At 44.1% G+C, this 25,820-nt stretch overlaps 2 protein-coding genes across 2 annotated transcripts; one reads left to right on the top strand and one right to left on the bottom strand.

Moving 5' to 3' along the window:
- Positions 1-2,362: 2,362 nt before the first annotated feature.
- LOC126926575 (uncharacterized) lies at positions 2,363-2,815 on the top strand. Its single transcript, XM_050742942.1, has one exon. The coding sequence runs from the start codon at positions 2,363-2,365 to the stop codon at positions 2,813-2,815; it is 453 nt and encodes a 150-aa protein (XP_050598899.1).
- A 12,170-nt stretch (positions 2,816-14,985) lies between these two features.
- LOC126926574 (uncharacterized) lies at positions 14,986-15,438 on the bottom strand. The gene has a single exon (XM_050742940.1). It carries the CDS (start codon positions 15,436-15,438, stop codon positions 14,986-14,988), a length of 453 nt encoding a protein of 150 aa, XP_050598897.1.
- Between the last annotated feature and the right edge of the window lie 10,382 nt (positions 15,439-25,820).

The raw sequence follows: 25,820 nt of genomic DNA, 5'->3' as shown, positions 1-25,820 counted from the left end.
ACCTTGCAAAGATTCCACTATCTGCGGGCTTCCTTAGTAGAGAAAGCCGCGTGTGAATTCTTTCGTTTTCCACGAGGAGAACTATCTGAAGGCTCTGAGCCTTCTCAAACAGAGGTACGATTGTCCACGACGCATCGTGCCATGTCATGGCCTTGCGATCATTAACTATCCAAAGCTGACACAGTGTTCTCCAGTGGCCCTAAGAGACTTGGCCACTGTCGTAAAACAGAACCTTGATGCACTGACCAGTTTGGGACAATCCATAGAGGCGAATTGCCTCCTTCTCGACCTCATCAACACCAAGCTACCCGATCACGTCAGACAACAATGGGAGCTAGCCTTGACCAATAAGGAGGTGCCTCAATACACCGATTTGCTGGATTACCTCGAGAATCTAGCGATCGCTTGAAGGAGGTCAAAAGTGCATTCTTGTGTCTGAATTGCCTGAGTGCGGGACACACAGCTCGGGATTGTCATGCCGGGTCTTGTAGGGTATGTGGAGGTCGCCATCATACAATGCTACATCAGGACAGGCAAAAGGCAAGGTCGAATTCCTCCAATTCAAATCGAAGTTCCTCCTCTTCCAGCAAGAGATCATCTACATCCCCGTCAAAGACTCGGAAGGCCGCTATGAAGCACAAATCAGGGGCATCACGGACAAGCTCGCCTCCAAGTCCATCAACCAGTCCGAGACGGACACACAACTGACGCCAAGAATGCAGATCCCCAAAAAGGACAGATCAAACCCGACCTGCAGATCACGAGGTGTTATGCAATTATCTAGTAATCGCTACTCAAGTCAACATGCTAACCGACAAACGGCAACCTATCCGTTGCCGTGCGCTGATCGAGACTGGATCCAGCATGAACTGCATTACCAGAAGACTAGCCAATTCCCTTGGAATAAGGCAAAACAAGTGTTCGGCCCCAATTGGAGTTCTCGATACTTTAACGGCGACGGCAAGGCGATACACAACGGCTACGATCACGTCCACCGACGGCACCTATGAACGTACAATAGCGTTTCTCATCATCCCGGCTATATCGACCCTGATCCTAAGACATCATATCGATCGCTCGACATTGGAGATACCAAAGAATATCAAGCTGGCCGATCCACGATTTCATTTGCCAGGCCCGATCGATGTCTTACTGAGCTCAGGTACGACACTTGCGTCGATGTGCGTTGGACAGATTAATCTGAATCAATCAGACGAGCCGGAGCTTTGTTTACAAAGAACCCGATTCCCAGCTCCATGCAAAAAACCAGCTCCCATCACTTGGATCATCCAAAGCACTAGCGATAAAACACTCGCGTCACTCCACCGCCGATTCCAACGCGATAACTCATACGAAATCGCGTATAGTAATGTGATCCGAGAATATGTAGACTTGGGTCACATGACGAAGATCGACACTGATCACCCCGCTAACCACGAGTATTATCTGCCACATCACGGCGTGATCAAGGAATCAAGCGACACCACTAAGCCCCGGATTGTGTTCGACGGATCAGCGTCAAGCAACACTGGAATATCATTAAACGATACTTTGCTCGCCGGACCAAAGTTGCAGGAATGTCTATTCGACATTCTACTTAGATTCCGGTCTCACCATTATGTTCTAAATGGTGATATTGAAGAAATGTATGGACAGATACTGATACGCCCAGAAGATAAGAAATATCAACAAATTCTGTGGCGCAATTCCAACGGTGAAATCGACGCCTATCAATTTAATACCGTGACGTTTGGGTTATCAGCCGCTCCATACTTGGCGCTACGGTGTCTCAAACAATTGGCAGACGACGAGGGACACCAATTCCCACGAGCATCATTGGTATTACAGCGCGATTTCTACGTAGACGATGCCCTCACCGGAGCTGATACGAAGGATAAGGTACTGTCGATCAGAAAGGAGCTCACCGACCTTCTGCAATCAGCCGGCTTCAACATTAGAGGATGGGCTTCAAACGATCCGGGCATACTGAGGGGGCTATCCGAACAAGACAAATGCAGGAAGTTACAATTGGATGATTCTCAGACCCTAAAAACCCTCTGGGTTTTTTGGGATTCTCAGGTTGACGCAATCCATTATTCGGTCGATACCCTAGCTGATCTCCCACCGGTTACAAAGCGATCAATAAGTTCGGTGATTGCCAGAATTTGATCCATTAGGATTGCTCGCGCCAGTGATCATTCGAGCAAAAATTATTTTACAACGTGTCTGGTCATTAAAAGTCAACTAGTATGAATCACTTCGCGCGGATCTGCATTCGGAATGGAGCTGGTATTACACCCAATTAGCGTTGATAAACAATGTTCGGTTTCCACGTAAAACAGTAATACCAGCAGCGACCAGGATGGAACTCCAAGGCTTTTGCGATGCCAGCGAGAAGGCTTATGGAGCCTGCGTCTATCTCCGCACCATTAGTTCCGATGGCTCCATCCAATCCCATCTACTCCCCGCGAAGTCAAAGGTCGCTCCGCTCAAAACACAGACTATCCCACGACTCGAACTGAGCGGAGCACTACGTCTGGTTACCTTGATCACATCAGTCCAGAAGGCCACAGTAATCAAGATCTCTCGGATCGTATATTGGACTGTTTCCACCATCGTGCTCCAGTGGATCAAGTCCTCGCCGCATATATTAAAAACATATGTGGCGAACCGAGTAGCCGAGATACAAACCAAGACCAACCTCTCCGACTGGCGCCACGTACCTACCGCCGACAATCCAGCGGACCTCATCTCACAAGGTCAGACGCCCAAGGAGTTCCTGCACCTGTCCATTTGGAAAAATGGACCAGAGTAGCTCCAGCAAAACGAAGAGCATTGGCCGACATGTAACCCAACTCCGTTGGGCGAAGTCCCTGAGCAAAAGGGGTCAACCTACCTGGTAGCCAACCCCGTCGACCATACAATATAGGAAAAATATTCGTCATGGTCAAAACTAACCAGAGTCGTCGCTCGTTGCTTTCGATGGAGACACAAGCAAAACCGGGCGGTATCTCTAATCGTAGATGAACTCATTTCGGCAGAAAATAGATTGTTACGACTCCTACAAAACATCCATTTTTCGAAGGAGATTCGCATACTACAAAAAGTTCGGACCACGGCCGTGGCAGGGAAACTCCAACGCCTAATTCCGTTCCTCGACAATGAAGGGATATTACGAGTCGGAGGACGGCTCAATAACTCACAGATGCCCTTCCACCTAAGGCATCCGATCATTTTGCCGAAATCGTCAGTGACTGAGCTCATCATTGACCAGGAACATCGACGCAAGTATCATTCATTCATCAGAACCAGTCCACATTATACGCGATTGGACAACGCTACTGACCCGTCGACGGTCGAAGCTGAGTATGGCGCACCATCAAAAGGTGCATCCGTTGTTGCCGAGCCAATCCACCATCAGTAGAATACCTGATGGGAGATCTGCCAGAGTCACGTATCACCGAGTCGCGGCCCTTCACGAACATCGGGGTTGATTATTGCGGCCCGTTCTATATCAAGGAGAGAAGGGATCGCAATCGCCGAAGGGTAAAGGTGTACATCGCCACATTCATATGTTTGTATACCAAAGCCGTTCATATCGAATTAGTGAGCGACCTGACAACCGACGCATTCCTTGCCACTCTACGCCGGTTTACCTCTCGGAGAGGACATAGTGCGACAATCCTTTAGGACAACGGCTCTAACTTCGTCGGAGCTAACAGGGAGTTGAAAGATCTTCATCTCCTATTACAATCCGACGACCACCAAGAGAAAGTACAGACCTTCCTCACCGACCGGCAGATACAATGGTCATCCAACCCTCCGAATTCACCACATTTTGGCGGTTTATGGAGGCCGCGGTGAAATCGTTTAAACGGCATCTTATCCGCGCCGTTGGCACGGAACTCTTGACCTTCGAACATCTCAACACTCTGGTTATTGAGATCGAAGCGATGTTGAATTCCCGTCCACTTACTTCCATCTCCACAGATCCTAATGATCTCCCGGTCCTCACTCCCAGACATTTTTTGATAGGCGACACATTTACAAACATTCGGGAACGAGATATTAGGACAACCCAAACAAACTGGTTATCTAGTTGGCAACGTATCCATAAACTTAAGCAGGATTTTTGGAGTCGATGGTACCGAGAGTACCTCAAGGAATTAACCAGCCGTACAAATGGGACAAGGGCAAACATGGCATTCGTGAAGGCACCATCGTAATTCTCCGAGAGGATAACGTTCCATCTATGCATTCGCCCTTGGGCCGCGTCATTAAGGTCCACCCAGGAGCCGACGGAATTGTACGAGCAGCCACGGTGAAGACAGCGACGAATATCCTGGATCGCGGCGTCAAACGGTTGATTCCACTACCCTGTCAACCCGAACCGGAGAAACCCGGACAACCACGAACAGCGGAGAACGCGGAGGAAAGATCCCCCTGATACCATCCATGGACTTTTGATCGGGGTTCTCTCAACGGGAGGTTGATGTTACGTCGCGTGAAAAGGTCTGCGCGACGTCCTTTTATGTCTGACCGTCAAGGCCCAGGCATCGTCAGAGAACCCTCAATAAACCTAAAGCACATCATAAACCAAGTCTCATTAGCTTGCAGGAACCTTGGATCCTGCAAATATTAAGTATATGTATACCATGGAAATAGGAAAAAGAGGAAATATATGTAAGGAAATATTAAGTATATGTGTAGCATGGAAATTGTAATCGTTGCTCGCTCGCTCCGCTCGCTCGTAATGATCTAGACTATCCTCACAACCGATCTAACGCGTTCGCCAATTTAAGGAGAATCGCCTCCTTATCGAATAATGCACGCAAGACGGATTGGTTTTGGGGTGCGCTATAGTTTTTCGAGCGAGCGCAGCGAGCGAGCAACGCGTAAACGTGTGTCACAAACCAAAGGTTTGGCACATAGGGAGATTGAAATTTTCGCACCAGCCCGAGGAGTCGAAAGTCTTTGAGTAGTCTTTGAGAGCCAAATAGTCTTTGTCCCAACTACGGGAAGATAAGTGAAATCTATCCTTCCACGAACGACGCTTCCAGCTAACAACTTTTCCTCAAGGACCGTAACCTCTTTTTCTAACCACTGATGTGGATATTGACCAGTTAGCAGCAACGCCAATGTCCCTCATTTTCCGAAGGAAGGCTTTGCTCGACGAATGCGAGGATCTCGTGTCCTTAGACACACTCCGTATAGTTTTTCCTCGGTGGCATCTTCGGGACGCAGAGTCATTCTCTCGTGCGATCTCATCGACGAAAAGAGTAACGTCCTTTCGATCAGTGAATATTTCACGTTTTGTTAACAAAGAGTCAGACTTGGACTTTGTGAGAACGTACATCTGTCATCCCGTCGACCGCGGATTCGTTATTGAGCCTAGGATCATTGTTATTAGCTTTTTGAGTTTCCAATGATCTCGATTACTTGTTATATTTTATCCTAATCATATTTGCACTAGTAAATATCTCCTCTATTGCATAACGATAACGTCTAATCCATGTTGGGATTCGTTTCACGCCCTTCGTTAGGTGCGAGCGGGCCCACCGGCCCACTTGGAGGGACAAGAAGTATTATATAGCTGTAATATTGTTATATACTATATGACGTTATACGTTATACGTTATTACGTATCACTATATAACGTTATACGCTACAACGTAATACTATAGAACTTTATACTCTACAACTTATTACTGTATAATGTTATACGTTATAACGTAATACTATATAATGTTATACGCCGCAACGTAATACTATATATCAGTGTACGTTATTACGCAATACTATGGAACTTTATACGTTATAGCATAATACTCTATCACGTTATACGCTACAATGTAATACTATATATCGTTGTACGTTATAACGTAATACTATATGACGTTATACGCTACAACGTATTACTATATAAGATTATACGCTATATCGTAATAATCGTTGGCGTTGTGTCCTAATGATCCTTTGATGATTTGATTTTATTTGACAATATAAGATATATTTTGCTGATTGTGGATTTTTATGTCCATATTTGCTACATATTAAATCGTGTATATTTTATATTACTTTCTTGTTAGTAGGTTATTAGTTGTGTAACTCCTATTTCAACCGTTCGCCGAGAGACTCAATCGCGAGATAACGCGTCAACGAGAGTTGTAAATTCTCGTTACGATTAAACAATCGACGCCACGAACTGATTGATCCCCTATTTCTATTACGAGAATAGAGGTGGTTGGAATGAGTGCATACGGAAAACTACACTGGATTTGTTAATAAAAGTTAAGAGATAAATAAAATTAAGAACGAAAATATAACAATCAATGTTTGGTTAATGGTTTGCTTATAACAAGACCTGTCGTACTTCGCAGCTTTAGATAGACTAATTTGTTACTTTTGTTCAAAACCACGGAGTCTTTCCTTTGTCGCCCTTCGATATCCCAACTACACGTGTGTTTATTAGATGTACTGCGGCGGTCTGCGTTCTTCTGAGAATTCGGCGAAAGAAACATAGAGATATCGATGGTAGATTGGGCACGTCGGTATTGCGCTTTGACGGCATAGCTCTTTGTATAGCGAAGGCGTTGGAAAGTTCCGTGGTCGATGCCGCCACAAATTAAAGTTTACTTGAACACTTCATTAGAGAAATGATTGGCAAACCATAATAACTCCAGTTACTGATCTATGGAAAGTGGTGAAACGTCTTCACGCGATACAATTTCATTCGTTTTCCTCCCTCGCATTGGCACGCTGTGAGTGGTATCGGCTTCCGGATGAGGTTTGTGCATCTTGATTATTGGTTTGGTATATTATCGTTAATTTTGATTATTATTTCCTTGTGGTTGTTGCCTCCGGTGTTTGATTTGATTTACTGTTATGAATATAGGTTTTGGAGACTTCGATATTGGCGTTTAATGATGGATACAGAGATACCTTTATCAGAGGTTCGCATGCGGATTGTCTCGGTGCGTATCTTGTTGTAATTTTTTATTTAGTTTATCCTGCTTTTTTCATGTTTTATTCACTACTTATAGTATTTCAGTGCAAGAAGAAGAGGGATTGTAAAGAACCCGTGAGTGGCCCCAGAAGACGCAGTCATTGCGTGAGGTGTTGTAGGCAGGTACGAAGAGTCGAAGTTGCTGAAGGAGTCGTGTGACATTTGTATTGTTTTTGGTTATATACAACGCTGATATTTCACATATCTATATATATAATAATTATATAATAATATATAGTAATAATATAATAATATAGTAATAATATAATAATATATAATATATATGTCGGAGATGGAAAAACACCGGAACCTCTCCTTGGATTCTCGGGAATACCGTAATGTCGTAATTTAGATTAAACAAATGTCACCCCGATTATATATATTATATATTTATATATATATTTAATATATATATATTATATTATTAATAAATTTAATATATTTAATATATACGTGTGGTGTCGCTGTCTACAGATGCGTCATGACCCAGCGGAGCATTGAGTAAGAGCGTGTCCCTTGCCTAAACAATTGGTACAGAGCGACGCCCTTTTGGCGATTTCCAGGCCTTCTTTGGGCGACTTCGCTTTGAAGTACAACAGGGAAAGATTTGATAGAAACAAAGCTAAAGTGGTTAGGTTTAACCTCGGCGATTTCGTACTACGCAAAAACGAGGAAAGAAACCAAACCAAGCTAGAGCCGAAATTCAAGGGTCCATTCGTAATAACGGAGATTTTGGAAGGAGATAGATATATTTTAAAAACGCTAGACGGCAAACGATCCTATAAAGACAGTCATGACAGATTAAGAAAAATGCCGGACAGTCGCGTTCCCGCTGAGTTGGACGTCGGTAGTGACGGCAATAACAGTGACCACGACGACGTGAGTACCTCGATCTCGGAAGATCCTTAGCACAAAGACCGTAGCACCTTACGGAGTATGTTATGAAGCTCGGTAAAGGGGCAAGTGATGTGTTCACGCGCACCATGAGCTATAGAGTTATGAAGCTCGGTAAAGGGGCAAGTGATGTGTTCACGCGCACCATGAGCTATAGTGTTATGAAGCTCGGTAAAGGGGCAAGTGATGTGTTCACGCGCACCATGAGCTATAGTGTTATGAAACTCGGTAAAGGGGCAAGTGATGTGTTCACGCGCACCATGAGCTATAGTATTACGAAGTTTGGTGTGGTCGTGCGATCTAGAAAAACGAGATCCATTGGGGTGCGAAATCGAGACTGGTCCATTTCGCCGTTATGACCCGACCGATAACCCACAGGATGCAACTAGCACTTCCAATACTAATTACAACGTTACTAATTCATGTTCTCTTCTATTCCTTTTGTTGTCAAACCTCGGAACAAAATTTTGTTGTTACACTGGACCCTCAGCTTATTTGGACATTAAGTTAAATTGTAAACAATGCTAATTGTACCGAACCTAATGTTAGAAAGACTCAATCTTGTAGTTGCACCCAAGGACGTGTGATAGTCAGAATGGCCGTGTCGGAGATGGAAAAATACCGGAACCTCTCCTTGGATTCTCGGGAATACCGTAATGTCGTAACTTAGATTAAACAAATGTCACCCCGATTGTTCGAGATTTATGATAGTGAGCTTGGGCTCGAGGCGACAACCAGTCGCCGAACGTAGCCGCGGTCAAGGGATGAACGTTTTATCTAACAAAGGCACAGAGTAACTCTATACCTCTCCTTAAAAGAAATAGTCGTAGCGACACGCGGCAGTAAATATTTCAATGGTTTCTGTCCCGTGGCTCGCCACACGCAGATTCTATACTCCGGGTAAGATGATCTCCAGATGTCAACATACCTCCGCAGTATATGTTTAGCTAACGTGAGGACCCGCAATAAATCTTAAGGTTTAGTCAAGCAAAGACCCTCATATAGACAAGCAGTCTTTGTTGCAACTACGGGAAGATAGGAGAAACCATTTCTTCCACGAACGATGCTCCCCGTTAACAACCTTCCCTCAAGGGCGGCCAGCATCTCTTTCTAATCACCGATATGGAGATCGACCAATTAGCAACAGCGCTAACTTCCCTCACCTTTGGAACGAAAGCTTTCTTTGACGAATCCGAGGATCTCATGTCCTTAGACCCACCCATTATAGTTTTCCTCGACGGCATCGTCGAGACGGAGAGTCACTCTCCGGTACGATCTCGACGACGATTCAAGTAACTCTCGGATACGTAGTGATTGCCCCATGCATTAACATTGAGTACAACTTAGACGCTAAAGAAGAATAGAGTTCGTCATCCCGTTGACCGTGGATTCGTTATTGAGCCTAGGATCATTGTCATTAGCTTCTCGAGTATCAAATTACCGCGATTACTTGTCCAATTCCATCATGGTCGTGTTTGCACTGGTAAATATCTCCTCTATTGCATAATGATCACGTCTAGTGTCAATGGGGATTCGTTTCACGGCCTTAACCCTAACTCAAATCTTAACGTCAACCCGACATATATATATATATACATATATATATTATTATATATATATATATATATATATGTCGGGGCGGCGTTAAGATTTGAGTTAGGGTTGAGGGCGTGAAACGAATCCCTATTGGCGCTAGACGTGATCATTATGCAATAGAGGAGATATTTACTAGTGCAAATATGACTATGATGGAATTGGACAAGTAATCGGATAATTAGGTACTCGAGAAGCTAATGACAATGATCCTAGGCTCACTAACGAATCCGCGGTCAAGGGGATGACGGACTCTACTTTTCCTCAGCGTCTAAGTTGTACTCAATGTTAATGCACGAGGCAATCACTACGTATCCGAGAGTTACTTGAATCGTCTTTTAGATCGTACCGGAGAGTGGTTCTCCATCACGGTAACGCTGTCGAGGAAAACTATGATGGGTGTGCCCAAGGGCACGAAATCATCGGATTCGTGGAGAAAAGCCTTCATTCGGAAAGTGAGGGAAATTGGCGTTACTGTTAATTGGTCAATTTCCATGTTGGTGGTTAGGGAAGGGTGCTAGCCGCCCTTAGGAGAAAGTTCGAGAAGAGGAAGCGTCGTTGGTGAGAAAAATAGATTTCTCCTATTTTCTCGTAGCTGGGACGAGGACTGTTTGTCGGTTTGAAGGACTTTAGTTAAACAGACCTTAAGATTTATAGCAGGTCCTCGGGCTAGCTGAACATGTACTGTGGAGACGCGTCGACATCTGGTAATCATCTTACTCAAAGAATAGAGTCTGCGTGTGGCGAGCCACGGGACAGAAATCGTTGAAATGCTTACCGTCGTGCCCCGTCCTAAGTATTTCTTTTAAGGAGAGCTATAGGGTTACTTCATGCCTTTGTTAGACAAAACGTTCATCCCTTGACCGCGACTACGTTCGGCGACTGGTTGTCGCCTCGAGCCCGAGCTCACTATCATAAATCTCAAATAAGTACAGTCGAATCGAATGACAACAGTTTCTTAATTCGGCTATGGTGAAATCTAAATTACAATACTAGGGGTCTTCCCAAAGTTCCGAAGGGAAGGTTCCAGTATTCTTTCATCTCCGACATATATTATTATTTTTATATTCATAAAATATATTATATATTTATATATATATATTTAATATATATATTATATTATTAATATATTTAATATATTTAATATATACGTGTGGTGTCGCTGTCTACAGATGCGTCATGACCCAGCGGAGCATTGAGTAAGAGCGTGACCCTTGCCTAAACAATTGGTACAGAGCGACGCCCTTTTGGCGATTTCCAGGCGTTCTTTGGGCGACTTCGCTTTGAAGGCATGACAATTCCATAATTTGTGTTGTCCGTGGCAGTTCGGACAAACCAACGTATTATGTGTAGTTATGAATGTATAACTTCGCGGCGCGTTCTGTCGCCGACGGTCGTGTTGATCGGACGCCCTTTTTTTGGCGGTTGATGCTGAACACGTTCTATCGCCATTCGTCCGTGTTTTCAGAAAATCTACCAAGTGCGTGTATGACGGCAGTTTCTTGTCCGGTAGTGTACGTTGCCATTTGCGAATGATGGCTGAGGGTAGCTTCGACGTGAAAAGCTTTAAGAGAACGGCGTTTGTCGTGACTGGGTCCCCGAGTTTTTCTAACGCTTGGAGATTTACCTTGACTGTCTCGATAAGATCGTCTATAGCTTCGGGTGTTTCCTTAGTTATCTTCGGATAGTCGAAAATCAAGTCCTAGTCACGCATGCAGATTTGACGGTGGCAGTCGAATTTTTCCTTAAGAACGTCCATGGCGATTGCGTAATTTGCCTCGGTGATGGTTAATGATTGTATGCTTCGCGCGGCCCATCCAGTCAGGGCTGATCGGAGATGATAAAATTTCTGAACCGGTGTTAAATGTTCATTTTGATCTATTGTTGTCGAGAAGGAATCGTAAAATGACTGCCAATCCTCGAGGGCGCCATCAAATGTAGGTATCCGAACCTCCGGTAGTTTAAGCGAAGCAGACTCGCGACCGGATGCTGATTCGCCGCTTGTCGATTGTGACGGCGTACTTCGTCTTATATTGATTAATTGTTTCGTTATTCGGCGTTGTAGTTTTTCGTATTCTTCCGCTAGTTCAATGCCGCGCGCGATCTCTCCCTCGTCTATAGCTAGGATCTGGTTGTGTAAGGCACGGAGTTCCGTCTCGTAGGTTTCTAGACGCTCTTTAATTTGTATCAAGTCGATCTCTTCCGGACAGCCTGATTTTTCGATGTCGTCCAGTTTTTTTGCGAAGCGTGTAAACTGGGCGATATAGTAGCCCCGGCGACGACGCAAGGTGCCGAGTTCGTTTCCGGTTGCCATTATTTGTTATGTAATTGAGAGAGAAATCGTTTGAACTTACTCCTGTTTGGTGATTGTCCACTTTGCGGCAGGAGGTTGTGTAGTTGCGTTTCAACCACCGACTTATACCTCTTCAAAGGTGACGACCCTTTACGTTACTGACCTCGCTGGGGTAGTAACGCTTCCGCTGCTGGTTATGCTGGGTTCACGTGGCACTGTATGGTAGTGGGTGTCACTGGCGTGCACTTTTCACTTGACACTGAATCCGGCTCGAAGGACCAAAATGGTTTCAACTGTTCGCGGAGAGACGCGATCGCTAAATAACGCGTCAACGAGAGTCGTAAATTCTCGTTACGTTTAAATAATCGACGCCACGAACTGATTGATCCCCTATTTCTATTACGAGAATAGAGGTGGTTAGGTTTGAGTGTGTATGAACAACTATACTGGGTTGGTTGATAAAAGTTTAATAAAAATAACGAAACAACAAGTTCAGTCAAAGATCAACAATTAAAAACGAAAAAGATAACAGCAAAGGTTTGTTTAGCGGTTTGCTTACAACGAGACCTATCGCACTTCACAGCTTGAGACATACGTTATGTGTTAGATTCGATTCAATGTGTAACGTTCGACGTGTTACAAGGAACTCACTGACTCTAGATGATTCCTTTGTCTCATGTTTAAGACGACCCCCACTCTACTTAGGTCACGCCACCGTTCGCGCCTATGATCACGTATGCCTGTTCTTGCGTGAAAAACGTAACGGACAAAATTCGACGTTTCCAGAACTCGCTGCTTGGCGACAGCTATGCGCTCGTCGATACATTGTATATGATCCGGCAGTCAGATAAAACGATCTGCCTGCGACATTGTAGGGCCGCGAGCGACGGTTAGAAAATACAGCCTGTGGCAAGCCTCGTGGCATAACACGGCCCTTGAAGGAAAAGTTGTTAGCTGGAAGCGTCGTTCGTGGAAGGATAGATTTCACTTATCTTCCCGTAGTTGGGACAAAGACTATTTGGCTCTCAAAGACTACTCAAAGACTTTCGACTCCTCGGGCTGGTGCGAAAATTTCAATCTCCCTATGTGCCAAACCTTTGGTTTGTGACACACGTTTACGCGTTGCTCGCTCGCTGCGCTCGCTCGAAAAACTATAGCGCACCCCAAAACCAATCCGTCTTGCGTGCATTATTCGATAAGGAGGCGATTCTCCTTAAATTGGCGAACGCGTTAGATCGGTTGTGAGGATAGTCTAGATCATTACGAGCGAGCGGAGCGAGCGAGCAACGATTACAATTTCCATGCTACACATATACTTAATATTTCCTTACATATATTTCCTCTTTTTCCTATTTCCATGGTATACATATACTTAATATTTGCAGGATCCAAGGTTCCTGCAAGCTAATGAGACTTGGTTTATGATGTGCTTTAGGTTTATTGAGGGTTCTCTGACGATGCCTGGGCCTTGACGGTCAGACATAAAAGGACGTCGCGCAGACCTTTTCACGCGACGTAACATCAACCTCCCGTTGAGAGAACCCCGATCAAAAGTCCATGGATGGTATCAGGGGGATCTTTCCTCCGCGTTCTCCGCTGTTCGTGGTTGTCCGGGTTTCTCCGGTTCGGGTTGACAGGGTAGTGGAATCAACCGTTTGACGCCGCGATCCAGGATATTCGTCGCTGTCTTCACCGTGGCTGCTCGTACAATTCCGTCGGCTCCTGGGTGGACCTTAATGACGCGGCCCAAGGGCGAATGCATAGATGGAACGTTATCCTCTCGGAGAATTACGATGGTGCCTTCACGAATGCCATGTTTGCCCTTGTCCCATTTGTACGGCTGGTTAATTCCTTGAGGTACTCTCGGTACCATCGACTCCAAAAATCCTGCTTAAGTTTATGGATACGTTGCCAACTAGATAACCAGTTTGTTTGGGTTGTCCTAATATCTCGTTCCCGAATGTTTGTAAATGTGTCGCCTATCAAAAAATGTCTGGGAGTGAGGACCGGGAGATCATTAGGATCTGTGGAGATGGAAGTAAGTGGACGGGAATTCAACATCGCTTCGATCTCAATAACCAGAGTGTTGAGATGTTCGAAGGTCAAGAGTTCCGTGCCAACGGCGCGGATAAGATGCCGTTTAAACGATTTCACCGCGGCCTCCATAAACCGCCAAAATGTGGTGAATTCGGAGGGTTGGATGACCATTGTATCTGCCGGTCGGTGAGGAAGGTCTGTACTTTCTCTTGGTGGTCGTCGGATTGTAATAGGAGATGAAGATCTTTCAACTCCCTGTTAGCTCCGACGAAGTTAGAGCCGTTGTCCTAAAGGATTGTCGCACTATGTCCTCTCCGAGAGGTAAACCGGCGTAGAGTGGCAAGGAATGCGTCGGTTGTCAGGTCGCTCACTAATTCGATATGAACGGCTTTGGTATACAAACATATGAATGTGGCGATGTACACCTTTACCCTTCGGCGATTGCGATCCCTTCTCTCCTTGATATAGAACGGGCCGCAATAATCAACCCCGATGTTCGTGAAGGGCCGCGACTCGGTGATACGTGACTCTGGCAGATCTCCCATCAGGTATTCTACTGATGGTGGATTGGCTCGGCAACAACGGATGCACCTTTTGATGGTGCGCCATACTCAGCTTCGACCGTCGACGGGTCAGTAGCGTTGTCCAATCGCGTATAATGTGGACTGGTTCTGATGAATGAATGATACTTGCGTCGATGTTCCTGGTCAATGATGAGCTCAGTCACTGACGATTTCGGCAAAATGATCGGATGCCTTAGGTGGAAGGGCATCTGTGAGTTATTGAGCCGTCCTCCGACTCGTAATATCCCTTCATTGTCGAGGAACGGAATTAGGCGTTGGAGTTTCCCTGCCACGGCCGTGGTCCGAACTTTTTGTAGTATGCGAATCTCCTTCGAAAAATGGATGTTTTGTAGGAGTCGTAACAATCTATTTTCTGCCGAAATGAGTTCATCTACGATTAGAGATACCGCCCGGTTTTGCTTGTGTCTCCATCGAAAGCAACGAGCGACGACTCTGGTTAGTTTTGACCATGACGAATATTTTTCCTATATTGTATGGTCGACGGGGTTGGCTACCAGGTAGGTTGACCCCTTTTGCTCAGGGACTTCGCCCAACGGAGTTGGGTTACATGTCGGCCAATGCTCTTCGTTTTGCTGGAGCTACTCTGGTCCATTTTTCCAAATGGACAGGTGCAGGAACTCCTTGGGCGTCTGACCTTGTGAGATGAGGTCCGCTGGATTGTCGGCGGTAGGTACGTGGCGCCAGTCGGAGAGGTTGGTCTTGGTTTGTATCTCGGCTACTCGGTTCGCCACATATGTTTTTAATATATGCGGCGAGGACTTGATCCACTGGAGCACGATGGTGGAAACAGTCCAATATACGATCCGAGAGATCTTGATTACTGTGGCCTTCTGGACTGATGTGATCAAGGTAACCAGACGTAGTGCTCCGCTCAGTTCGAGTCGTGGGATAGTCTGTGTTTTGAGCGGAGCGACCTTTGACTTCGCGGGGAGTAGATGGGATTGGATGGAGCCATCGGAACTAATGGTGCGGAGATAGACGCAGGCTCCATAAGCCTTCTCGCTGGCATCGCAAAAGCCTTGGAGTTCCATCCTGGTCGCTGCTGGTATTACTGTTTTACGTGGAAACCGAACATTGTTTATCAACGCTAATTGGGTGTAATACCAGCTCCATTCCGAATGCAGATCCGCGCGAAGTGATTCATACTAGTTGACTTTTAATGACCAGACACGTTGTAAAATAATTTTTGCTCGAATGATCACTGGCGCGAGCAATCCTAATGGATCAAATTCTGGCAATCACCGAACTTATTGATCGCTTTGTAACCGGTGGGAGATCAGCTAGGGTATCGACCGAATAATGGATTGCGTCAACCTGAGAATCCCAAAAAACCCAGAGGGTTTTTAGGGTCTGAGAATCATCCAATTGTAACTTCCTGCATTTGTCTTGTTCGGATAGCCCCCTCAGTATGCCCGGATCGTTTGAAGCCCATCCTCTAATGTTGAAGCCGGCTGATTGCAGAAGGTCGGTGAGCTCCTTTCTGATCGACAGTACCTTATCCTTCGTATCAGCTCCGGTGAGGGCATCGTCTACGTAGAAATCGCGCTGTAATACCAATGATGCTCGTGGGAATTGGTGTCCCTCGTCGTCTGCCAATTGTTTGAGACACCGTAGCGCCAAGTATGGAGCGGCTGATAACCCAAACGTCACGGTATTAAATTGATAGGCGTCGATTTCACCGTTGGAATTGCGCCACAGAATTTGTTGATATTTCTTATCTTCTGGGCGTATCAGTATCTGTCCATACATTTCTTCAATATCACCATTTAGAACATAATGGTGAGACCGGAATCTAAGTAGAATGTCGAATAGACATTCCTGCAACTTTGGTCCGGCGAGCAAAGTATCGTTTAATGATATTCCAGTGTTGCTTGACGCTGATCCGTCGAACACAATCCGGGGCTTAGTGGTGTCGCTTGATTCCTTGATCACGCCGTGATGTGGCAGATAATACTCGTGGTTAGCGGGGTGATCAGTGTCGATCTTCGTCATGTGACCCAAGTCTACATATTCTTGGATCACATTACTATACGCGATTTCGTATGAGTTATCGCGTTGGAATCGGCGGTGGAGTGACGCGAGTGTTTTATCGCTAGTGCTTTGGATGATCCAAGTGATGGGAGCTGGTTTTTTGCATGGAGCTGGGAATCGGGTTCTTTGTAAACAAAGCTCCGGCTCGTCTGATTGATTCAGATTAATCTGTCCAACGCACATCGACGCAAGTGTCGTACCTGAGCTCAGTAAGACATCGATCGGGCCTGGCAAATGAAATCGTGGATCGGCCAGCTTGATATTCTTTGGTATCTCCAATGTCGAGCGATCGATATGATGTCTTAGGATCAGGGTCGATATAGCCGGGATGATGAGAAACGCTATTGTACGTTCATAGGTGCCGTCGGTGGACGTGATCGTAGCCGTTGTGTATCGCCTTGCCGTCGCCGTTAAAGTATCGAGAACTCCAATTGGGGCCGAACACTTGTTTTGCCTTATTCCAAGGGAATTGGCTAGTCTTCTGGTAATGCAGTTCATGCTGGATCCAGTCTCGATCAGCGCACGGCAACGGATAGGTTGCCGTTTGTCGGTTAGCATGTTGACTTGAGTAGCGATTACTAGATAATTGCATAACACCTCGTGATCTGCAGGTCGGGTTTGATCTGTCCTTTTTGGGGATCTGCATTCTTGGCGTCAGTTGTGTGTCCGTCTCGGACTGGTTGATGGACTTGGAGGCGAGCTTGTCCGTGATGCCCCTGATTTGTGCTTCATAGCGGCCTTCCGAGTCTTTGACGGGGATGTAGATGATCTCTTGCTGGAAGAGGAGGAACTTCGATTTGAATTGGAGGAATTCGACCTTGCCTTTTGCCTGTCCTGATGTAGCATTGTATGATGGCGACCTCCACATACCCTACAAGACCCGGCATGACAATCCCGAGCTGTGTGTCCCGCACTCAGGCAATTCAGACACAAGAATGCACTTTTGACCTCCTTCAAGCGATCGCTAGATTCTCGAGGTAATCCAGCAAATCGGTGTATTGAGGCACCTCCTTATTGGTCAAGGCTAGCTCCCATTGTTGTCTGACGTGATCGGGTAGCTTGGTGTTGATGAGGTCGAGAAGGAGGCAATTCGCCTCTATGGATTGTCCCAAACTGGTCAGTGCATCAAGGTTCTGTTTTACGACAGTGGCCAAGTCTCTTAGGGCCACTGGAGAACACTGTGTCAGCTTTGGATAGTTAATGATCGCAAGGCCATGACATGGCACGATGCGTCGTGGACAATCGTACCTCTGTTTGAGAAGGCTCAGAGCCTTCAGATAGTTCTCCTCGTGGAAAACGAAAGAATTCACACGCGGCTTTCTCTACTAAGGAAGCCCGCAGATAGTGGAATCTTTGCAAGGTGGTGAGGCAATCGTTCTTGTCGATCGCCGAGTTGAAGGTATTATAAAATGCGTTCCAATTTTTGAATTTCCCGTCGAATGCTGGTAGTCGCATTTCTGGCAAATGCATTTTCGCTTCGGGAAAATCGATGCCCTTAGATGTTGACGGGATTGAAGATCGATTTCCTTCCAGGAGGACCTGTATTCTCGTGTCCAAGGTCCTGTACTGTTCCGATACTACGTGTGCCTGAACGATGTCATCTTCCTCGATGTCGTCCATCTCGTACTGGATTGATAGAAATCGTTTCCACCCGTTCTGAAGTAGGGCTGGATATGATCTCAAATACGCAATCTCTTGCATGTTTGACTGTTCGTATCTATCGATGCCTTCCCTTACAGTCCTTAACGTGCCTTCGAACAGTTTATCACGTCGTTTCTTTATGCTGTTGATCTTAGCTGGGGTCGGCATGATTCTGAATGTCGACCGACTTGAAATCTTCTCAACGTTGTTTGCTTAGTTACGTTGGGACGCTGCCTGGGTGCCTGTCTCGACCAATGGGTATCTCTCTTTGAAGGTGATGCTCCTGACGTCACTGACCTTGATGGAGTGATACACTTCCGCTGTTGGATTCAATGGGAACACGTGGCACTGTGTGGTCACTTCACTTTACACTGGCACGTGATCCGGCTCGAAGGACCATGTAAATTCGACCAACCGCGGGGAGACGCAATTGCGAGGAAACACGTCAACGGGAGTCGTAAATTTCCGTTACGATTATAATAATCGACGCCGCGATTAGATCGATCCTCTGATATCCGTTAAGACAATAGGGGTGGTTGAAATGATATAACTCCGTGATTAACAGTGTTATAAATTATATATTTTTCAACAACTTCGTATAATCAAACACACTAGTAACGTCGCTGAGTATGAGGATTGCCTTGATCTTGCTCAGATTCTGACTGCCGATCTGATAGATGAAGGCTCTCGTGTCGTAGTAGACGTAGCGATTGATCAGATCCGAATTTGACTGAATCGAATCAACAGAATCAACCGAATGACCGAATGAATAGACTTCGACTGCTTGACTTGACTGAGTGATTTGAACTGACAGACTGACTGAACTGACTGAACTCCCTTGCGTGACTGACCTTATGGACTTCCGGAGGAAAGCTCGGGATGTGGGTGGTTTCTGAACGAAGGAAGCTGATTCGTTGTTCGTACTTTTCGTTATGAACATGAGGACACGGAACCCCGCTACCATTGGCTAAGACGTTAACGATTGAAGATGGGAGCTGGAAGCACCCTACCGGCATGACTCGTGGGAAAATCCTGAAATTTCCATTATATAAATGCCTGGTTTTCCCTGGCATATAATTAGCAGTTTTTCCCGTCATAACTACCAGCTTACTCCGTAATTTTTAAGAACGTTCAATAAACCTAAGGACTTTTTTAAGTACCAGCTATAAACCGAAAATACTTGCAGGATTCAAGGTTCCTGCAAGCTAATGAGACTCGGTTTATGGTGGGCCTTAGGTTTATTGAGGGTTCTCTAACGATGCTTGGGCCTTGATGGTCAGACATTAAAGGACGTCGCGCGGACCTGTTCAGGCGACGTAACACATATTTTTCCTTTATTTCCAAATTCTTCCAGCTACTTTGGTCGTATCGCTGCACTGCTTTAAGTAGAACTACTACTGCTTGTGTAAAAATATTGATAACCTGTGATCTTATTTAAGTAAACAATTTGATAAAAGCTTTCGGCTCCTCGAGTTGGTGCGAACAGTCCAATGTCCCTATATGCCAAACTATTTGTTTGTGATGCACGTGTACGCGTTGCTCGCTCGCTGCGCTCGCTCGAAAAACTATAGCCTAACCTAAAACCAATCCCTTGTCACGTAATATAAAAAAAGAGGTAGCTCAAACAGAAGGAAAAATAAAATGTAACAAAAGAAACAAGAGAACTTATTTCTTGTACTCTGAGTTTACACTGACTGCGATTTGATTCTGAACTCCAGCCATGACTTTCTAAGACTGAAGAGCTCTTACAATTTGACTTTCGGTGGGATCTGTTCCTTCTTTGTTTGTCATCCCTCAATATCCCCACTACCCTGTTGGCGTACGTGACCGTTGCCACGCTTCCAGATCATGCGGTGGAAGGACCGTTGGGATATCGATGACTCATTAGGCACTTTGGCGATATACTCATATGAATGTAGAAAAGATGTATTTGGACAAGCAATGTTGAATCAAGTACGAATTATACATTTGCGAACAAACTCAACCCATACATGATAGACGTTCAAAACACGATTGTGTATCCGAAATAATTAGTGTAGACAATACCATGAGATTTTGTAAATTCACAGTCTATAAGATCGTAGAAATAACTTTCATACCACTCGAAAACGAAAATCACTAAATATACCTATAAGCTAGCTATACCAGAGCCATAAGCTAGTTGTAGCTATACCAGAAAAACCAATAGAACTCAATATATTCTCTGAAGAGGAACATCAAATTGTCAAACTGAAGCACCCCTCTCTGTTGAAAACTAAAATAACTGTAGATATATTGTATGGAGGCAATCATATGGGAGTCGGTGTCAATCTCAAGAGCATTTCTTACGATATTAAGATCAAAACCATAAATGTAAATAATAACGTGGATTTATCCTCGATACTTGCCACCTTAGAAAAGACTCCTAAAGTAATGAGCAACCTAAACGGTTATTTCAAGTAGAAGATAGAGCCAATCAATTAATTTTTTCGCACAGAATGACACAAATTAAAACTTGGGATCTCACTACGTTGCAAATAATAGCATATATATCTGTAGCGGCACTCGACAACAAATATCGCTACTCGACACTAACTAAGCAACGGACACGGTAGCGAAGTGGTTAGCGCTCTAGGTTTCGAAAGTTCGAGACCCGGATTCGATTCCCAGCGCCCGTGATCCTATTTTTCTTCCACGCATCAAAATAGAGGAATAATTAGCAGTACCCCAGCAGCGACATCTGCAGCCGGCAACCACTACTGTCACGGACAACATATACCACCTTTACATATCCATTGGACTCATATGCTTGTATCTGCTTAATAAGATAGGATTGTCAAAACTATGTATTCACATATTTTGCTGCAAAATTAAGAAAAACAACGTTAACGTTAGTACTGCAACACCTTCCGTCCCTATAAACATTTACACACAAATGTTACCTGTATAATCTGGAAGAGAAAGAGAATCAAGAGTAAGTTTTGAATTATCAACACCGCCCAAGGCCAAATTTCATCCATCGGTTCCGAAAAAACACCAAGATTATGACTAAGGTTATGACCACTTTTGGAAATGAAGATGGGAGGAAGAACCCTCTTGCCAACGTAACTCATGGGCGACATTGTTTATGGAGAAAACCAGCTTTTTTGTTAGGCAACTATTTCGTTTTTCCCATTAGGTAACTACTTCCTTTCTCCGTTACTTGGAAGAATGTACAATAGACCTAAGGACTTTTTAAGTACCAGCTATAAACCGAAAATACTTGCAGGATTCAAGGTTCCTGCAAGCTAATGAGACTCGGTTTATGGTGGGCCTTAGGTTTATTGAGGGTTCTCTAACGATGCTTGGGCCTTGACGGTCAGACATTAAAGGACGTCGCGCGGACCTGTTCAGGCGTCGTAACACATATTTTTCCTTTATTTCCAAATTCTTCCAGCTACTTTGGTCGTATCGCTGCACTGCTTTAAGTAGAACTACTACTGCTTGTGTAAAAATATTGATAACCTGTGATCTTATTTAAGTAAACAATTTGATAAAAGCTTTCGGCTCCTCGAGTTGGTGCGAACAGTCCAATGTCCCTATATGCCAAACTATTTGTTTGTGATGCACGTGTACGCGTTGCTCGCTCGCTGCGCTCGCTCGAAAAACTATAGCCTAACCTAAAACCAATCCCTTGTCACGTAATATAAAAAAAGAGGTAGCTCAAACAGAAGGAAAAATAAAATGTAACAAAAGAAACAAGAGAACTTATTTCTTGTACTCTGAGTTTACACTGACTGCGATTTGATTCTGAACTCCAGCCATGACTTTCTAAGACTGAAGAGCTCTTACAATTTGACTTTCGGTGGGATCTGTTCCTTCTTTGTTTGTCATCCCTCAATATCCCCACTACCCTGTTGGCGTACGTGACCGTTGCCACGCTTCCAGATCATGCGGTGGAAGGACCGTTGGGATATCGATGACTCATTAGGCACTTTGGCGATATACTCATATGAATGTAGAAAAGATGTATTTGGACAAGCAATGTTGAATCAAGTACGAATTATACATTTGCGAACAAACTCAACCCATACATGATAGACGTTCAAAACACGATTGTGTATCCGAAATAATTAGTGTAGACAATACCATGAGATTTTGTAAATTCACAGTCTATAAGATCGTAGAAATAACTTTCATACCACTCGAAAACGAAAATCACTAAATATACCTATAAGCTAGCTATACCAGAGCCATAAGCTAGTTGTAGCTATACCAGAAAAACCAATAGAACTCAATATATTCTCTGAAGAGGAACATCAAATTGTCAAACTGAAGCACCCCTCTCTGTTGAAAACTAAAATAACTGTAGATATATTGTATGGAGGCAATCATATGGGAGTCGGTGTCAATCTCAAGAGCATTTCTTACGATATTAAGATCAAAACCATAAATGTAAATAATAACGTGGATTTATCCTCGATACTTGACACCTTAGAAAAGACTCCTAAAGTAATGAGCAACCTAAACGGTTATTTCAAGTAGAAGATAGAGCCAATCAATTAATTTTTTCGCACAGAATGACACAAATTAAAACTTGGGGTCTCACTACGTTGCAAATAATAGCATATATATCTGTAGCGGCACTCGACAACAAATATCGCTACTCGACACTAACTAAGCAACGGACACGGTAGCGAAGTGGTTAGCGCTCTAGGTTTCGAAAGTTCGAGACCCGGATTCGATTCCCAGCGCCCGTGATCCTATTTTTCTTCCACGCATCAAAATAGAGGAATAATTAGCAGTACCCCAGCAGCGACATCTGCAGCCGGCAACCACTACTGTCACGGACAACATATACCACCTTTACATATCCATTGGACTCATATGCTTGTATCTGCTTAATAAGATAGGATTGTCAAAACTATGTATTCACATATTTTGCTGCAAAATTAAGAAAAACAACGTTAACGTTAGTACTGCAACACCTTCCGTCCCTATAAACATTTACACACAAATGTTACCTGTATAATCTGGAAGAGAAAGAGAATCAAGAGTAAGTTTTGAATTATCAACACCGCCCAAGGCCAAATTTCATCCATCGGTTCCGAAAAAACACCAAGATTATGACTAAGGTTATGACCACTTTTGGAAATGAAGATGGGAGGAAGAACACTCTTGCCAACGTAACTCATGGGCGACATTGTTTATGGAGAAAACCAGCTTTTTTGTTAGGCAACTATTTCGTTTTTCCCATTAGGTAACTACTTCCTTTCTCCGTTACTTGGAAGAATGTACAATAGACCTAAGGACTTTTTAAGTACCAGCTATAAACCGAAAATACTTGCAGGATTCAAGGTTCCTGCAAGCTAATGAGACTCGGTTTATGGTGGGCCTTAGGTTTATTGAGGGTTCTCTAACGATGCTTGGGCCTTGACGGTCAGACATTAAAGGACGTCGCGCGGACCTGTTCAGGCGTCGTAACACATATTTTTCCTTTATTTCCAAATTCTTCCAGCTACTTTGGTCGTATCGCTGCACTGCTTTAAGTAGAACTACTACTGCTTGTGTAAAAATATTGATAACCTGTGATCTTATTTAAGTAAACAATTTGATAAAAGCTTTCGGCTCCTCGAGTTGGTGCGAACAGTCCAATGTCCCTATATGCCAAACTATTTGTTTGTGATGCACGTGTACGCGTTGCTCGCTCGCTGCGCTCGCTCGAAAAACTATAGCCTAACCTAAAACCAATCTCTTGTCACGTAATATAAAAAAAGAGGTAGCTCAAACAGAAGGAAAAATAAAATGTAACAAAAGAAACAAGAGAACTTATTTCTTGTACTCTGAGTTTACACTGACTGCGATTTGATTCTGAACTCCAGCCATGACTTTCTAAGACTGAAGAGCTCTTACAATTTGACTTTCGGTGGGATCTGTTCCTTCTTTGTTTGTCATCCCTCAATATCCCCACTACCCTGTTGGCGTACGTGACCGTTGCCACGCTTCCAGATCATGCGTTGGAAGGACCGTTGGGATATCGATGACTCATTAGGCACTTTGGCGATATACTCATATGAATGTAGAAAAGATGTATTTGGACAAGCAATGTTGAATCAAGTACGAATTATACATTTGCGAACAAACTCAACCCATACATGATAGACGTTCAAAACACGATTGTGTATCCGAAATAATTAGTGTAGACAATACCATGAGATTTTGTAAATTCACAGTCTATAAGATCGTAGAAATAACTTTCATACCACTCGAAAACGAAAATCACTAAATATACCTATAAGCTAGCTATATCAGAGCCATAAGCTAGTTGTAGCTATACCAGAAAAACCAATAGAACTCAATATATTCTCTGAAGAGGAACATCAAATTGTCAAACTGAAGCACCCCTCTCTGTTGAAAACTAAAATAACTGTAGATATATTGTATGGAGGCAATCATATGGGAGTCGGTGTCAATCTCAAGAGCATTTCTTACGATATTAAGATCAAAACCATAAATGTAAATAATAACGTGGATTTATCCTCGATACTTGCCACCTTAGAAAAGACTCCTAAAGTAATGAGCAACCTAAACGGTTATTTCAAGTAGAAGATAGAGCCAATCAATTAATTTTTTCGCACAGAATGACACAAATTAAAACTTGGGGTCTCACTACGTTGCAAATAATAGCATATATATCTGTAGCGGCACTCGACAACAAATATCGCTACTCGACACTAACTAAGCAACGGACACGGTAGCGAAGTGGTTAGCGCTCTAGGTTTCGAAAGTTCGGGACCCGGATTCGATTCCCAGCGCCCGTGATCCTATTTTTCTTCCACGCATCAAAATAGAGGAATAATTAGCAGTACCCCAGCAGCGACATCTGCAGCCGGCAACCACTACTGTCACGGACAACATATACCACCTTTACATATCCATTGGACTCATATGCTTGTATCTGCTTAATAAGATGGGATTGTCAAAACTATGTATTCACATATTTTGCTGCAAAATTAAGAAAAACAACGTTAACGTTAGTACTGCAACACCTTCCGTCCCTATAAACATTTACACACAAATGTTACCTGTATAATCTGGAAGAGAAAGAGAATCAAGAGTAAGTTTTGAATTATCAACACCGCCCAAGGCCAAATTTCATCCATCGGTTCCGAAAAAACACCAAGATTATGACTAAGGTTATGACCACTTTTGGAAATGAAGATGGGAGGAAGAACACTCTTGCCAACGTAACTCATGGGCGACATTGTTTATGGAGAAAACCAGCTTTTTTGTTAGGCAACTATTTCGTTTTTCCCATTAGGTAACTACTTCCTTTCTCCGTTACTTGGAAGAATGTACAATAGACCTAAGGACTTTTTAAGTACCAGTAATAAACCGCAAATACTTGTAGGATTAAAGCTTCCTGCCAACTAATAAGACTCGGTTTATGGTGGGGCCTTAGGTTTATTGAGGGTTTCTCTAACGATGCTTGGGCCTTGACGGTCAGACATTAAAGGACGTCGCGCGGACCTTTTCACACGACGTAACAATAGTCGCGTGTGCTATGTGTATCAACACAAGCGTCGGACGCGTATATCAGCTGGTGTTGCTATGGGAGTGGCGCAGACAGGCAATCGAATTTAAGACACAGACTGCGAATTTCAGGCGCATTTCTTTATTCGATTTAATTTAGTCAGCTTTTCGTAACAGCCTATACCTACAATTATAACTAAGCATACAGATAGATAATACATAGATAATAGCAATAGATAATGAAAAAAGA

Source organism: Bombus affinis, chromosome 18 (assembly GCF_024516045.1).
Source record: "Bombus affinis isolate iyBomAffi1 chromosome 18, iyBomAffi1.2, whole genome shotgun sequence".
In the NCBI taxonomy this organism is placed as follows: Eukaryota; Metazoa; Arthropoda; class Insecta; order Hymenoptera; family Apidae; genus Bombus; species Bombus affinis.
Note: the sequence above shows the minus strand (reverse complement) of the source record. Positions and strands in the feature narration are given on the sequence as shown.

What these genes read in the sequence shown, in the direction of transcription:
- LOC126926575 (XM_050742942.1), top strand. Translation starts at nt 2,363, where the DNA reads ATGGAACTCCAAGGCTTTTGCGATGCCAGCGAGAAGGCTTATGGAGCC.
- LOC126926574 (XM_050742940.1), bottom strand. Translation starts at nt 15,438, where the DNA reads ATGGAACTCCAAGGCTTTTGCGATGCCAGCGAGAAGGCTTATGGAGCC.